This window comes from Cornus florida, unplaced genomic scaffold (assembly GCF_030987335.1).
Source record: "Cornus florida cultivar Cherokee Brave unplaced genomic scaffold, ASM3098733v1 CherokeeBrave_3.0.0_Hap2_Chr02, whole genome shotgun sequence".
In the NCBI taxonomy this organism is placed as follows: domain Eukaryota; kingdom Viridiplantae; phylum Streptophyta; class Magnoliopsida; order Cornales; family Cornaceae; genus Cornus; species Cornus florida.
Window position 1 is genome coordinate 1,052,836 of NW_026775572.1, and position 16,421 is coordinate 1,069,256.

Here is a 16,421-nt window from a genome sequence, read left to right on the forward strand (position 1 = left end):
TTGACGGTCACACAAGTTTATAACACTTTTATTTTAATATAAGAATAAGAATAAAAATAAGAAATAAGAAACTACAGTATCTCGAATAAGAATAAAAATAAGAAATAAAAAGTATAACACTTCTATTTTAATATAATTTGACATTCTATAAAGAAGACATCCTGGTCAACAGAAAAGGTACGACACAAATTTCTATAAAAGTCATTTTACCTTTTGCAGGTACGACGCTTCAGGTCACCGCGGAATCATGCATCATCAATATGAAAGGCTGGGATATATATAGTCAGTCTTGGGCCTCAGTTCTGGAAGCGGTGGATCCATTCCACGGTGCCTTAAGCGACAGACATCGAATTGATGCAGGGTTTGCTAAGATGGTCGAAACGATGACTAAAGTGGGGGATTCGGGTTGTCTCACCGTAATGATTGTTCGATCTAAGGCACGTTAAATGGAGATTGGATCGCTGCCAGATTCGACAGCCAGGTGGGTGAGTTCCATCACCGGTGCCAGCGGCCACCAAATTCAGCAATCCTACTTCTCCCTCTAACCCCAATTCGACGGCTGTTGGCGTGGCGGTGATGGGGTGGTAGCCGGTGAAGGTGGTGGAATAAGGTGGCGTGGGTCTAGGTTGACAGAGAGAAGATAGAGAAGATGAGAAAAAAGAGACACATGTGTATGTATATATAAATATATATATGTGTGTGTGCTTTTAGATGTGGCTGTGATGGGGGATCGCGGCCGGTGATGGTGGCGGAGGAGGGTCTGGCGTTGGCGGAGAGGAGGAACAGGATAGAAGGGAAAAAAAACAAATTTAATATGGGCAAACGTGTAATTTAATGTAGCTAGATATTTTAGGTTTTACATAAGTAAATTCACATCAAAATCTGACCAAGGGAGTCTCAAGTTTACCAGCAATTAAACTAAATTTTAGAGGAACGCGTTGTAGTTTACCCAAATTAATTTGTCCAGTTTCTCCATCATTATCTAATATAAATATAATTTAAAAATAATAATTTTAACCCAGAAATAGAAAAAAGAGATGCCAAAGACCACTAACCCATTGTTATTCATCCTAACAAATCGAATACGCCCAAAGTCGGACAAATGCGAAAAAGAAAAATTAAAATACTGACACGAGTTGTTATGTTATTTTTTTAATTTTTTTTTAGAAAAAAAAAAAGAGGGGACTTTTTAGAGTTTGAAAGGCAAACCAAAATCCGAATACATTGGAAGGGTGGGAAAGTGCATTAACCTGAGATTCAACATCCATTATGGCTCCTGTATGGATAAGAAGGGAATGTGAATGCGCAGGTCCCATTTCCTGAATGTGATTCTCTTCTATACCAACTCTATTCATCTTTTTCTTTTTTTGGGTAATCATCAACACTGGTTGATAACAAGATTGTCAAATGTCAATCATCCAATTTTACTTTGCTCATACTGCATGTTAGCAACTTCAAAGTTTTCTTGATATCTTGAATTATGGCCGTACTTTTATTAAAGGTCTGTCTCAAAAGGAAATTCCTTTAATAAAGAAACTCGCCAATCAGATGGACAGAAATCATGAAAAGCAGCAGCTGGATGTAGAAGGTGATAAAGAAACCAAATGGTCTTTGCTAATGCCATCATTTAATTGCTCTACATTGCACTATCAAATTACTCGTACCATCACCTCTCTGATCTCTCTCATATATATTACAAAAGACCAAAATATATACAACTCATAAGAAAGCACTTTATACATTGAAAACACCCTTCCGATGTCGCGCAATGTTTATTCAGATCTGCACTCCTATCCTTTGAGCCACCTGCATCAGCGAACGCACCATCACTAACCTACAACTTGTCAAACTATTCACAACAGGAAAATACTATGCATCCCTTGTAATAAAAGGTGACTCGGTAAGTTTGAAACTAAACCAAGTGGATTACCTTAAATCAGCCAAGTTTCTAAGTAAGCAATTTTAGCTAAGCCATAAGTCAAACATGATTTAATATGTGACAATTGTTTAAACAGTTTCTCTAATATATATATATATATATAAGACAAAAAGGGAAAAGAAAAGGAATCATAACGTTCCACCATGCACTTGCAAATATAGCCCAGTGGAAATCACAATCAAATATTGGAATAAAATACCAATACCAATAGGCCCAAGAATACACTACCAGTTGCAAAAGGAGTTCATTACGCTAACAATTTGGTTGTTAAAACTCATCCATTAGTAATGATGTTCCAAATGTATCTCACAACAATTATCCTAAAAAGGCTTTGAAAATAAAGGCTAGAGAACTCTGCCTTGTATTTATTAATATGCAGTGGGAAACAGCATGTATGCCAGCAGTCCAGTAATCACTCCAATATATTCCTTCTTTTTCTTTTAAACCATTATTCATTGAGCTTTATCAAAGAGAGCTTGCTAAATTTGTAATCACAATAAGTTGGTATGTTAGTTTCGTATGTATAATACAATTATAGAATGAAATACCATTCGACTCTACAAGCGCAGCTGTTAAACAACATATTATTTAAACATACTGCCATGTCTAGCCTTTGCTGGAAAAAACAGGAGAGAAAAATCACATCCATCAAATTTCGGTAATTAGTATCCAAACCAATGCAGCATGAGTAACATAGAGAAAAAAATTCTGGAATAGGGCAGAAGAAATCTTCCTAGCAGCCATTAGAAATATGCAGGTCATGTAACAACTAGCATGAGATGTAAATCCATTAATTACCTCCTCCAAGGAGTGGACATCACTTCCCCAAAGCCAGGCATCACAACCTGCATCTCTGGCACCCCATATATCATTTCTACGATCATCCCCTACATGAACAGCATCCTCTGGTTTAACTCCCAATAACTCGCAAGCTTTTATAAATATCATGGGATTTGGCTTCTCTGCTTCAACCTGTAAGAGAGCGATAAAGAACCAAGGAGATATTCACCCATCACAGAAGATCTAGGAAAAGAAGAGAGTGGAGTGGATAGGAAACTATTACTTACTTCAGCTGAAACTGCCACAGCATCAAACCAGTGATCACAATTCAGAGCCCGTAAAAGAGGTCTCAATCGAGTGTCAAAATTTGACACAACAGCCAATTTGACACCTGCTTTTCTTAGAGCTTTGAATACTTTCTCAGCATCCTGATCACAGAGGTGCCAAGCCTTTGGATTGAAAAGAACATCAGAAAAGGATGGAAAAAAAAGGACCATGTCAAGATATATTCAAGAGTTGGCATTATTTATTATGTTTTACAAGAAATAGTAAAACAGTATATTGTTAGCGTTTTGGAAGGATTTTACAGGCTTTCTATGCAAAAATCCGATAGTAAGAAAATTGCTTCAAAAATGCTAACCAATTGATGTCTTAACCCTACCGTACCTTTTCAGTAGTATAATAGTTATATAGCTCCTCAAAATACTGAGAATCTGAACAGCCAGTGGAAGAACTAACAATAAATTGCCAGAAAGGTCTCCCATCATCAACATATCTGCAATTTAATCAATCTTTTAGTCAGAAATAGCAGAACAGGACAGAGAATAAATTCTTGCCAAACAAAAATAAACATATAATTCTCCCTATGAAGCCGGAGAAATGTCAAAGGTTATATATTTAGATTATGAGAACATTCAGAAGACGTACCAACTGTGAAAGTGCAGTAGATCAGATTGACAGGAGAAGATTAAAAGACAGGTACAATTTTAGTAAGTTTAAACAATTTTAAACGTCTTGGGCCCATCATCTTGTAAATTTGTAGAAAGTTAGAAACCCAACATGCAACCATGACAAAACATAAATGAAATTAATAATCAACTTAGGGGTGTGGTTGTTTTAGAAACGAGAAGAAAATAAAAGCCATCTCAGTAAGTGCAAGTTTGTAAAGTAAGAATCCGGAAGGAGTGGCCATGTGCACATGGTTTGACAGATAAAAAAAGGATAATTTTGATTCCAACACTTTTAAATAAGGGCGTGACCACAAGCACATGGTTTGACAGAGAGAATCATTCTTCTTAACAAAGATATTGGTAGAAAGATAAAATCTTTTTCTTTTCGTTTTTTTTCTTTTTCATAATTGAAAGACAAAATCTTTGAAATGTCACAAAATAGTTCTTGTCAAAAAAATGAAAATTAACATCCAAACTTCCTTCATCTCTTGAATTTTTTTTCTCAAAAAAAATCATACAATTTTGAAATATAGATTCTTTTTCCCCTTTTGAGCGGTTTTTTCAATAAAATTTACTTATCCAAAAATATATTTATATAGGTTCTTTAGACTAAACATTCTCAATTTCTAACTATGTTTTCATGTTAAGATTGTTTAGATCTATGACTAAATCATAGTTAAAAGATTATGCAAATATTACATGTAAGATTGGTTATGCTAAGGATGAACTTTATAATTCCAGTGCCGTACAGAGAGGAAAAGGGAGGGGATTTTATACAAGAATTGATGTGTTACAGGTTACTGATTTACCTGTGCAAGTGATAAAAATTAAGAAGCAAAGCATGTAAAAGAAAAAATATAGATACATCCACATATAATGCCAAAAATGTTAGATGAACAATTAAAGGTGGGTCAAATCACAATACCCATTAGTGAAATAATCATAACTTTTAACCCAAAACAAAAAGAAAAGTAGTCATCAATTAATAGGAACTTCTTGGATGGCACTTAGAAGTTACTTTATTCTTACTCTTCATTCATATATCAACAAAACTGATCGTAAGAAATCATACTTAATTTCTGCATCGTCTAATTTAATTCCATAACCCCTATGTATAGATTAAATTAAGGTCCAGACATTCATTAGAAAGACCCAAAAAAAAAAAAAAAAAAAAAAGGTTAAACTGGGTAAAATTAATAGTACCTGAGTCGAGATCTACCCCAAGGCTGCTCATAAGCCCTTCTATATCTGTTTAATATCTCAGCTTCGGAGTACTCCACCCCATATTTCTCACCAATCTTTCTGTATATCTACAACACAACAAACAACACTCCATGTATCAAGAAAGAGGAAGTAAACCGAAAAATTGAGGAGAGAGTAGAAGAAATAAAAGTGAAACAACAAATGACCCGTCTTTCTCACCAATCTTTCTGTAAATTTTCAACGCAACAGAACAACATTCCCAAAAATTGAAGAGAGAACAAAGACGAAATGGGTTTTGCGTATAATTGAGAGAGGATAAAAAAGACTACGATACAACACAGCAAAGAATTCTAGAGAGAGAAAACATTAAAAAGAAGCAAATAAATCGACCTGGGCCATTGGCTGAGAAGGAACAAGAAGAGTGCCAGCAACATCAACTAAGAGAGCCTTGTGAGTGATGCCACCGTACAGAGCCCTCCTATAATCTTCGTAATCTTTCAGTCCCAGCAGTCTTGAACCCACCAACTCCGATTCCAAAGGAGTCGCCGAGGCAGAGGACGAGAATGACCCGAAACTTCCAACTGGGTCGACCAGAATCTTGGGTAAAACGCCATTGGAGAGAGACCCAGAAAGGATACTCGAGTTTTTGTTGGTTAGGCTGCTCAGAACCCTAGTGATCTTGGCCGTCGTTGCCATTAGAGCCATCTCCGAACTTCATTTGCTGTGCCCGCTCCTATAGCCAAGTTTTTAATGCCAGTATTCTCTCACTCTCGAATTCTCTCTCTACTGCTTTTTTATAATTTGGAGTTTTCGACTCGGTTGAATATAAATAACTATATAAAGCGGTGTTCGGCGCAATGAAATGGCAGCCAAGAAGAAAGATTCAGACCCTGACGTGGAAGGGAATATGCAAATGCCTCGGGAGTTCGTAACTATTACTACCAGTGCCCCTTTGTGGTCTTGTAATATGATAATATTCTTATAACTTTAGGACACGTGGATGCGTTGTGGTCAGCACCATGATTTGAATTTTATCATCTTGTGTGGATTTAGGAAATTTTTAAACTTATTCGATAATATCGGAAACGATGGATGATGTGAAAATCCAGTTGTGATACTGATTATGAAAAGAGAGAAGTTATACTGAAGTGCGACTTATTTAATACTGACTACCCAGTGATTGGGAGGGATGAATTAAAAATCATTTACAATAAATTAAAATTTTATATTTCATTTTTTTTTAATCAATTTTGAGGGCATTGAATTGTCACTTTTTTTTTTTTTTTTTTTTACATTTGTACGGCTTTCATTTTTATTTATTTAAATTAAAGGTTATATCATTGGACTAAATAGTCTCTTATATCATATTATTTACTATCTCTATCCCTTTTTAATTATCCACCTTTAATTTTATAACTTTTTTAGAGCACGTGCAATTAATTCATTATTTTCTTTTTAAATTATCAAATTGTCTTTTTTAATTTAAATATATATAGTTACAGAGTTTGAAATTTTTTAAAAATATAAAGGACAATGATAAAAATATAAAGAAAAAATGTTTTGACTTTTAAAAGAGAACAACTAAATTGGGACATATAAAAAAATAAAAAATAAAAAAATGGACTACTAATAAGGAGGGAGAAGTAATATTTTAATATAAACAAAATATTAAATACCGTTTAGGCATTTGCTACAATTGTCCGAAGAATACTGTATGATTGACTTGCTGTTAAGAAAGCCCCAAAAAATACATTGTAGCATTAAAATTACTTATATATTTTGATAAAAACAATATTACTTACGTATTTCAATCCTTGTATTTTAAAACTTTCACCGCAGACTTGTTTGGTTCACAACTTGAAATGATATAACTAATCTCAATTGTCTATGAAAAAAACTATAATTTGGAATTTTGAATCTTATCATTTTGTATGTCTGTACACAAAACAATCGGATTTGTTGAAAATGAATAGGTAAAAATTTAGTTATGAAATTGATTGAGAAAAATAAGAAAAAGATAAAAACAAAAGTTTCCAATGATATCTACCCATAAAAAAATTCTAACGAGAAGGAGAGAAAAAAACCAAGAGTTACATGGATCATGTTTCAAAATTATTTTTAAAATTACTTATACATTTGAAAATCATTGGATTATAATAGTTGATATATATATATATTAATTAACAAAAAAACACACTCACAATGTCTTTATAGAAACTTGAAATATCAATCTTCTCCTTTAAATAGTTCAATGATTATTACTGAGCAAAAAATTAAATTTTGATTCACTTGGTTAGGTAGATATTTAATATTCATTTGTTTCCAACTTTTTTAAGTAAAATATTTTTTATCGATATTTGACAAAAATTTAGGTCAATATTGAAATATAATAACATAATGCAGGACATGTAAAATAATTTAAATCTAAACAAGCCGTGTGAATACAATTTAAGAGTGAGTTTAATATCTTCATTTGTTTTCAACTTTTTAAAGTAAAATATTTTTTATCCTTTTAAGGGAAGCAAACGAAGCGCTAATAAACTTTTGTCACTACTAAATTATACTTGCATCTCCAAACTGTAATTACTTCTAAGTTCCATATTTACCTGAACTGAAACCTTCCTTTAAAAAGCCATGGACCCCACCCCATGCAAACAATCATCTTACTTTTATGAGCAACGAACATGGGTGATGACGATGATAATACTAGTATCTCTGTCTGTGAAGTGTGAACAATTAAGGGAAGCAAACGAAGCGCTGCTGATGTGGCGCGTGAGGAAGTTAGTTGGGAGACGCGTCAGCAAAATTTTCCCATCCTGTCCATGTCAAAACAAGTGGGACCCATAGTCAACATCACCATACATGTGGGTCCAACCTCGTTTGATGAATCATCGCCGTGTCCTCCTCAACTACCAGTCTCTCCCACACGCTAGAGCCAAAACACAACCATGGGCCATGGCCATATGTAATAACCTTTTCTTATTTTTTGTTTGTTTTGTTTTGTTTTTTTTTTTTTGTTTTTTTTTTAGAAAATTCCTTTTCTTACTTATAGACAGATTCAAAGGCATAATGTTAGTTGGTAACTTATTTTTTTATTTTTTCAAATATGATAATATTAGTTTAGGTGGTGTGATGTGTCGTAAATTGTTGCATTCAAAAAAATGCATAAAAAGAAAATTTTATAGTACGTAGTTATGTTTGAGAGTACAAATCGACGTTTTGAATTTAAAATAAAAAAAAAAAAAAAAAAATCTCATAAGTGAAAGGAAATAAAATAAAATAAATTATTTTGGGGTGGGGCAAAATGCCAAGCAAAGGTATGGGAATTTCAGAAGTCTGAATGTTTTAACTAGAAAATTGATGCTATGGAGGAATTTCGACCGACTATGAAAATATAATTTATTTTTTATTGTATTTTATAACTTTTATACACTGACTTGTACCAACCCCATGTCTAGGATACATCTCATCCACCATTTTGCATTGTCTCCACATGAAGAATAAATTAATGCATTAGAATGTTTGGTTTATTTAGAGCAATGTTGTTAGAGTACTCATGTGGAGGGAAAAATCTAACTAATTAATAAAAACAAGCCAAATAAATAACGAATATATATTAAATAGCTATTTGACATAGTATTCGATGCTATGCCTAAACAATATTAATTAAGAAGTTTTGATCAATTGTTTGAGGGTTTTTATTCATGTGCATCTGTTTGTTTGATTTACTTTGTCCATCAGTATATTTTTGTACCTGCAAGCACTCACTTTGATAGTATTTTTCTTTTTGTTTTTATGAGAGATATATCTGTCGGTTATAGGTGATGCAATGCACTGTAGACAGGACCATTCGCTATACAAATCACAAATATATACTCCGTATATATATATATATGGTCTAGCTGATATGATTTGATTACATATATTATTGTAGTGAAAAGAATTCCTAACAGTTTCTTAATTTATTTCTTTCAATTTTTAATTTTTTTTGTGTAAGTAAGACGGACGGAATACTTGGATCCAACCTTTCTTTTTGTGAGTCAAATGAGATAACCCTATCTCTTCATAAAATGAATAATGAATAGATAAATTGTGTATTCAATATTATTGAGAACCGGATATGCTTTTTTTGTTTTTTTATGATAAAATTGACTATTAAATATTATTTTAGAAATATTGTCTTGTATAACATCATATCTTGGCCATAAAAAAATAAAAATAAAATGAATAATAAAGGCAAGCCACATGATTAATTGAGGATGGAAATTGGTGGAAGTACAAAGTAGGTTGACAAAAGTCGTTTCTTGTGGAAGAAGATTTTAACGGACCCACTCCAATTACAACTTGTGGACACAAGGCTACAAAGGTGGCCCGTAAGCGTTACTCCGGAGTTATCAACACGGAAAGAAACCGATCCACCCGGGGCCCAGGCTGATGCTGATGCTGATGCTGATGATGAGATGAGATGTGTGGTCCAACTTAATAATGTAGTTTGTGTAGTTTTCATCTACTGTATTTTTTCTAGTGGTATGTTTGGCATCACAGAAAAAGTAGCAGCATCAATGAGTGAGACCACTGTAGCAACCAGCAGGGGATTAATGTCAGTGTTGAAATTGATGTCTACCCAAAATAAGATTACCTTATCTGATCGGCATAGATGTTGAAATTTTTTCAATGTTGTGCATGGTCAGTGGTCACATTCTATGTGGCAAGATGTTAATGGCAGAGGGACACTTGTCAACTGTACATGAAGACGTACATGTGGAAATATATATATATATATATATATATATATATATATCATATTATCTTTAGCCTCCCTGACAAACCTTAACCCCTCATTCTACAATACCTCGTTTTGATTGATGGGAGTATTCAACAACCGCGATATGGAATGACTTCAAAATAATTATGGACATAAACTTCCAGCCCAAGATACATATATATATATATGATTTTGCATGGGCTTAAAAAAAATAATTGTATTGGCGATGTGTAAGATTAATATTATAATATTTGAATTGCCGCAAAAGGCATTTTAACGGATCCAATCCACAAACTTCCATTCCTCTCCTCTACTTCACTAATAAACTTCCATTTATTTTCCTCCAACATTTCCAACACATCACCTTGGCTGCTCAACTTCACTCCCAACCCAAACCCGGCGCCTCTCAAAAAATTAGCGACTACATACGAGTGTAGTTTTGTAATGCTAAAGGGAAGTAGTCTAACCATTGCATTTCCAAGCCAAGGAAATGACACTAATACCCTTCTCACTAACTTTCCTCTTCTCGAATGAATTCCCACCCAAAACTCATCTCCTTTTCCGTGAATCCGCTTGATATTATCTGGGAATCCGGGGAGTTCAGCCAAGACTTGGAGTTTGGATGTTTGGAGCCAAAACTTGAAGATTCTACAGTTGGCTGTGTCTGCAACAAGGATGAAGTCGCCGTTTTGGCTTAATGCCACTCCATTTGGAAATGAGAGATTGTCCAGAACAACTGTTACTTCTTTGCTTTCAGGGTCATATTTCATTAGCCTCCCCGTTTTATCACCACTGACTATCACAGAGATGTGGTTCCTGCAAATTTATAAATATATAGTATTACCACTTACATTAATTAATTTTGTTGCCACTAATTTAATTAAAGCCAACTTAATTGGTTTGTTTTTTTGTAATATACTACTAATATTTACTACGTCAGTAGTATAAAATTAGTGAAAGTAGCTGACCAGACTTAATTGCATGTGACGAGGATGACAAAAAACATGCTTAATATAGGTAGGAAAAAAAAAAAAAACAAAAACCAATAACAGAGCACAAACACATACGTCTAGTGTTCTCTCTACTGGAATGGTAATGCGATGCTACATCAAAATCTAAGCCTTCTGACCTTATCCATTTCTCTTCCCAAGACTTGTGCGCCGCATGGGAAGATAGCCCTTTGACTTTTGCAAATTTCTACTACAACTTTAACTTTATCTCAACTTCCAAGTGGGTCACCTTTGAAATTAATTCAGCAGTGTTTTATCTTTTCAAATATAAATTCAATACTTATCTCAAGTATTGAATTCGGATCACAATCATATATATATATATATATATATATGTATAGTGATTGATGATGCTTATCCCATGAACACATAAATTACATGACTTCTGTGATTACACAAACGTGTAAACTACATTTTGAAGTGTGGCCTATCTCAACCGTTTCTGGGCTGGTACCAAGCTCAACCTAGTAATTAAAGCCCAATCCATGAAACTCAAAAGTACTAATAAAATATAGTAGTATGGAATTGGCTCATTGCAGGAAACACACTTGCTTCGAAATTTAACACATATCTAAAAACAATACTATTATTTATTTATTTATTATTTCTTCATTCAAATTTCAAAGTGGATTCTTATTTTATTTCCGTATTCTTTATAGATTCAAGGACTAAATAGATTTCTACATACATTGAATGATATGAATTGACGAATCATAAAATGCTATGAAATCATGAAAACCGGAAGGCCCAATTAACAGTACAAACGCCTTGCCCCACAATAAAAAGTCTACACAAACAAAAGGTGTGTATAGTCTATCAAATTCAAAGGAAATGTAACTGTGGGCCATGTTAAGCCCTTGCAGCCATTTTAGGCCCATGAAAACTTTTCTTAATTGTTCAGTTAAAATTTCCAATTTGGTCAAACCTAAAGCCCACGTGAACGTACACTATCAAATTTGGGCTTGAGCTTATGTATTATTCATTGAAAGGAGAGTATATGTTTTGTACCTTCTCTGGTAGAGTGAGCTGCTGTCTGTAAAATACACAACTCCAGTAGTTGGATGGATGTCCAAAGCGTTGGTGAAACCGAAAGGAATGCCTTGTGCTTGTGTTGCAACCCTAGTGGCCAAACCACCATCAGGACCCACCACCACAAGGCCCATATATGCATCCGCAATGTACAGATCACCTGTCCTTTCGTTGAACCGTAGGCCCAATGGACGCCCACACATGTGCTCCGTTAGATCATGATCGTGTGATCCCTCACACCCATCTCTGCTCACAAACTCGATGTAATGTTAAAAGTGTTAGCATGATGCATGAGCCTGCAAAGCTTTAGTTCATACAAGTTCATTTTATGGACAAACCTGGTGCAAAACAAATGACATGCGCAAACTTATGCATCGTCCTTGGTAAAAGGACCTTGATAGTTCCCATTATACACACATACATATATTTCATAATTCCATCCTTAATTACTATAATTAGTTAAGAGGAATAACTGTAATTAATATTTCTCCTAATTTTTTGGGACTATAAAACATGCTATTTTAAGACGAAGCTACCCTTTTATTTCATTCATCTTTCCTCTTTGTGTATATCCATATAGTTTATATATATATATATAACTAATTATCTCATAGTGAATTCTATCCCTTTTTTTTTTCAATAGATACTATGTAATAAAGGAATTTTTTTAAAAAAACGTAAAAAATTCACAATGAGATTATTAGTTATATATGTGTATATATATATATAGGGCTGCAACTCGGGCTGGGCCAGCCCGAATTTACTCGAGCCCAGCCCGAAATTTTTAGGGCTTGGGCAGTGTTTTTTTGTTCTAGGTCTGGACTTGGGCTAGATATTCTGAGCCTGAATTAAATTCGGGTTGGGCTTGGGTTGATGTTATATAAAGCCCGAAACCCAGCCTGAGCCCGAAAAGAGTATATTTATTTTAAAATTATGTTATTTCATAAGTGTATAATAGCTTTGTTGATAGTGTTTGAGATTTTTCTTGGAGGAATGTTGTTCGAGTCCTTGTAGCTACACAATTTTTTTATTTTTTACATTCAGAATATAGGCGCGTGGAAAAGTTAAGTATGGGCTGGGCTAGAGCTCGGGCTGGACTTGGGTAAAAGATTTTGTACATGGGCTGAGCCCGAATTAAGTCTCTAGCCTGCCCAACCCGCCCGAGTTGCAGCCCTATATATATATAAACGTATGTGGATATATATACGGTGAGGAGAAGAGGGAAAGTGAATGAAATAAAAGGGTAGTTTGGTCTTCAAATAGTATATTTTTATAGTCCCCAATAATTAGAAAAAAGTTATTAATTACCAGCAGCAAAGCAAGAATTGATTGACAATTGTTATTAGCATTCCTCATTAATTAATTACCTTGTCTGCCCAATTTGACAGCTAATTCTACACAAAAAGGGGAAGAAAATCATCAAAACACAAAGTATGACTAATTATCTCGGTGGCTTGATGCCGTTGAGAGACATTCACAAAATCTTTAAATTGATACCTTCTTGTTAATACTTAACAAATAATATTAATATTTAATACTCCTTAATTAACACACCGTATATCCGAATTAAAATTAGCTGGATAGTCAATTTTAATATTTTTTTTTAAAAAAAAAAAAAAAAAATTAATAGAGACGGAATGAATGCACGAAGAAGAATCTGTTTTTAAAACTCAAAATATGCATGCACACAAATAACCGAAACACCACCTTTATAGCCTTTAAAGTGGAGCATCACGCAGAATGCGTTCTCAGGACACTTGATAAGAATTGTGATGCATTTTGCATGTTGGAATATATACAAATTTGGGAAAATTATAAAAATAATGGATTTTAGGAGGTTTTATTACTTTGAGACTGAGCCAATAGTCTAACACTATTCAAATTCATGAACTGATATGAAAAAATATTATTCATGTAGTAATTATGCTTCGCACAAAAAGTGATATATTTGTGCACAAAAGCAATACTTTTGTAATATATTTGTACAAAAGTGGTACTTTACTTACGTAAAAATAATACCTTTATGCTAAAAAATAGTACCTCTAATCACATAGAGCAGTATTTTTTATCACACAAATGTTACCTCTATGCACAAAAATAGTATTTATGTGTATAAAAATAGTACCCAAAGACACCGAGGATAGTTTGGGTAAATGAATAATATTTTTTAAATTTCCATATCAAATTTTGATCAAAGTCAATAAATTTGAAAAGCGTGCATCAAAACCTCCGAGAGTCCACTTTCTTATAATTTTACCTACAAATTTGGTATGACACAACACATGCATGAAATTGATGGGCTGATGGCTCACCTGGCCTCAGCCGGAGAAGTTACGGCAAAATCGATCCACCGGCGTTGTTTCCCTTGCCACTTGATAATCCTACCATCCGATACGCCCGTGTATGGACCTTCACCTTGTGGGTCGAAGGCAAAGCTCTCGGGTCCAACCGCACCGGTGATCGGAATAACTTCCGAGTACTGGTACTGAAACTGTTTGTGATCATTGGACAAGTACTTCTTATCAGCATCGAAAAACCTAATACGAATAACCGAGATCAAGGTTGATATAAGGAGAATTATGGAGGCACTTAGAAACAGCTTTGAACTCCTCCTCATGGTTTTAGAGAGTGAAAGAAAAGAAGCCACGGTACGTTTGTGAAAGGCATGTGGATATATGGTGGATCTTGTGGTGGATTTATCTTCAATACGATGTGTATAATTTATTAAAACCATACACATGAAAGTCAATATATGTGTCATATCTTGATGTGCATATATAATTCTAAGTAAAGCTACTAGATCAGCACTTATGCACCCTAAAAAGGTGTCCGATTGATTTTTAGTGAATAATTATAAGTTATTAACCTTATTAAGGTGCTAATTTTTTTTGGTAAGTTATTAAGTCCTGTTCTTAAATCCACATGAACTGTTAATTTTGTCTTACCATGCATGTAAATCTGCTTTGTAAGCATCCATGCAACCAAACCAACAGTAATTTATGAAATGAAAAATCAAATCATGGAGGAGAACTCTTGTTTAAGTCCCAATTTATTTATTTATTTTTTTTTTCCATTATTTATTTTTTTTTTCTTGAAGAACCGTGTGAATTAATTGGCTAGAAGATTGGTAGACAAGGTCAAATGTTTTGTTTTTATTTTTATTTTTTATTTTGTTTCATCACGTAAACATTTACACACATTTTTACCCGCACCGAGATCAAATCCCCCCTTTCCTATTTAAGTATGATTAAACAATAACAAATTAAGTATGATTAAACAAGGTAGGAATTTGAGATTGAAAATACTAAAAATGCTAGCACCTCATAAAATGTTAACCATTCTCGTAAAGATTGGACCACGAAAATTAGATATGCGGCAACCAAACCAGCTAGGATGCCTTAATTTGTTAAATTGTTTTTTCTTTTTCCTTTTTTGTTTTGCAACTTTTGTATTTGGAGTGTAGTAATAGTCCAAGCTAGGTATGGCAAGTGGTCCTTCCCACCCAAATGACCCATAACAAATTATAACTGGTAAATCATATTCAAAATATTATTGATTTTTTTGGTTGCATACTTGTATCCTATTGGAGGAGGAAAACTTCCAAGACCAAGATAAGGGGATAGAGCATCATTGGCCACCTTTGTTTGATAAATCAATTTAGTATTTAATTCCCAATTAATTAAGCACTTATTTAATTAATTAGTGCTTTTTTTTATTATTATTATTTTTTTAAGGTAAGAAAGGTTAGAAGTTAGAATAGTAGGTGCAAAGAGTCGAAATCTGACACTCCCAAAATCTACCGAAGGCACTAACCACTAGGCTATCAAGGCATCTGCAATTAATTAGTGCATTTGATAACTTGATTTAAATATCACAAAAGAAAAATATACGGTTAGCACAACTTAAAATAAAATAAAATAAAATTTAAAGTGAAAGACACATTTAAATACTAAACGTTAAAATTTCAAAAGATATAAAAATATTTATTTATTTATTTTTTAATTATCACTTAAATTAAATTTCAACACTTAAAATTTTCAGTATTTAATTTCCAAATTTATTAAACAACACTTTAGTTTTGAAGTTCTAGTGAAGCAATTGTATTTGCTTCATGAATGGAAGGGCATGAATCAATAGACACGGTCACTGGAGCCTTATGCGAATTAGGCGGTCACCTAAACTCCAAGCCTCCCACCAATAGAATGGTTCTAAATTTTTTATTTTTATATATTTATAATCTTTCTAAAAATTTAGTTCCTTGAAAATTTTAAATGTGAGCCCAAAAGATTTCTCAACTCAACTTAGCCCAAACATTTTTAATTTGTGACTTGCTAAACTTTTGAGCATATAACTTAAACTTTTAAGTCAGCATATAACTTAAGCTTTACTGAGTCCACAAGCACTCAACCCATTGACATTGCGAGTTCAAATTGACGATTTATATTTACAAAGCTGAAGTAAATATTCAAAATTGAGATTATTTATTAACTTTGCGGAGTTACTTGTTAATAATTTTTTTTTGGTAAGTATAAATGTTCTCAATACATTTTAATTTCAAATATTCATAGGATACTGTAGGGTCTTTCAAAATATTCGGGATTTAATTTTTTTTTTTTTTACTATTTTTAATTTCAAATATTTTAAGACCCTATAATAAGATTTTTTTTTTATATAAAAAAAATAGGCTCGCCCTTGGTCCAAAAAGATTTTTTTTCCAATGAAAATCAACTCTTTTTATTTAATAA

At 33.3% G+C, this 16,421-nt stretch overlaps 2 protein-coding genes across 2 annotated transcripts; both read right to left on the bottom strand.

Moving 5' to 3' along the window:
• Positions 1-1,589: 1,589 nt before the first annotated feature.
• On the bottom strand, positions 1,590-5,698 carry LOC132290900 (uncharacterized). Its single transcript, XM_059790165.1, has 6 exons — positions 5,263-5,698; positions 4,873-4,979; positions 3,386-3,494; positions 3,007-3,168; positions 2,738-2,911; positions 1,590-1,806 (listed from the first exon to the last, which is right to left on the bottom strand). The coding sequence occupies exons 1-6, from the start codon at positions 5,575-5,577 to the stop codon at positions 1,777-1,779; spliced, it is 897 nt and encodes a 298-aa protein (XP_059646148.1). The 5' UTR covers positions 5,578-5,698; the 3' UTR covers positions 1,590-1,776.
• A 3,336-nt stretch (positions 5,699-9,034) lies between these two features.
• On the bottom strand, positions 9,035-14,389 carry LOC132290917 (protein STRICTOSIDINE SYNTHASE-LIKE 2). Its single transcript, XM_059790166.1, has 3 exons — positions 13,989-14,389; positions 11,656-11,922; positions 9,035-10,453 (listed from the first exon to the last, which is right to left on the bottom strand). Exons 1-3 carry the CDS (start codon positions 14,291-14,293, stop codon positions 9,880-9,882), a joined length of 1,146 nt encoding a protein of 381 aa, XP_059646149.1. The 5' UTR covers positions 14,294-14,389; the 3' UTR covers positions 9,035-9,879.
• Between the last annotated feature and the right edge of the window lie 2,032 nt (positions 14,390-16,421).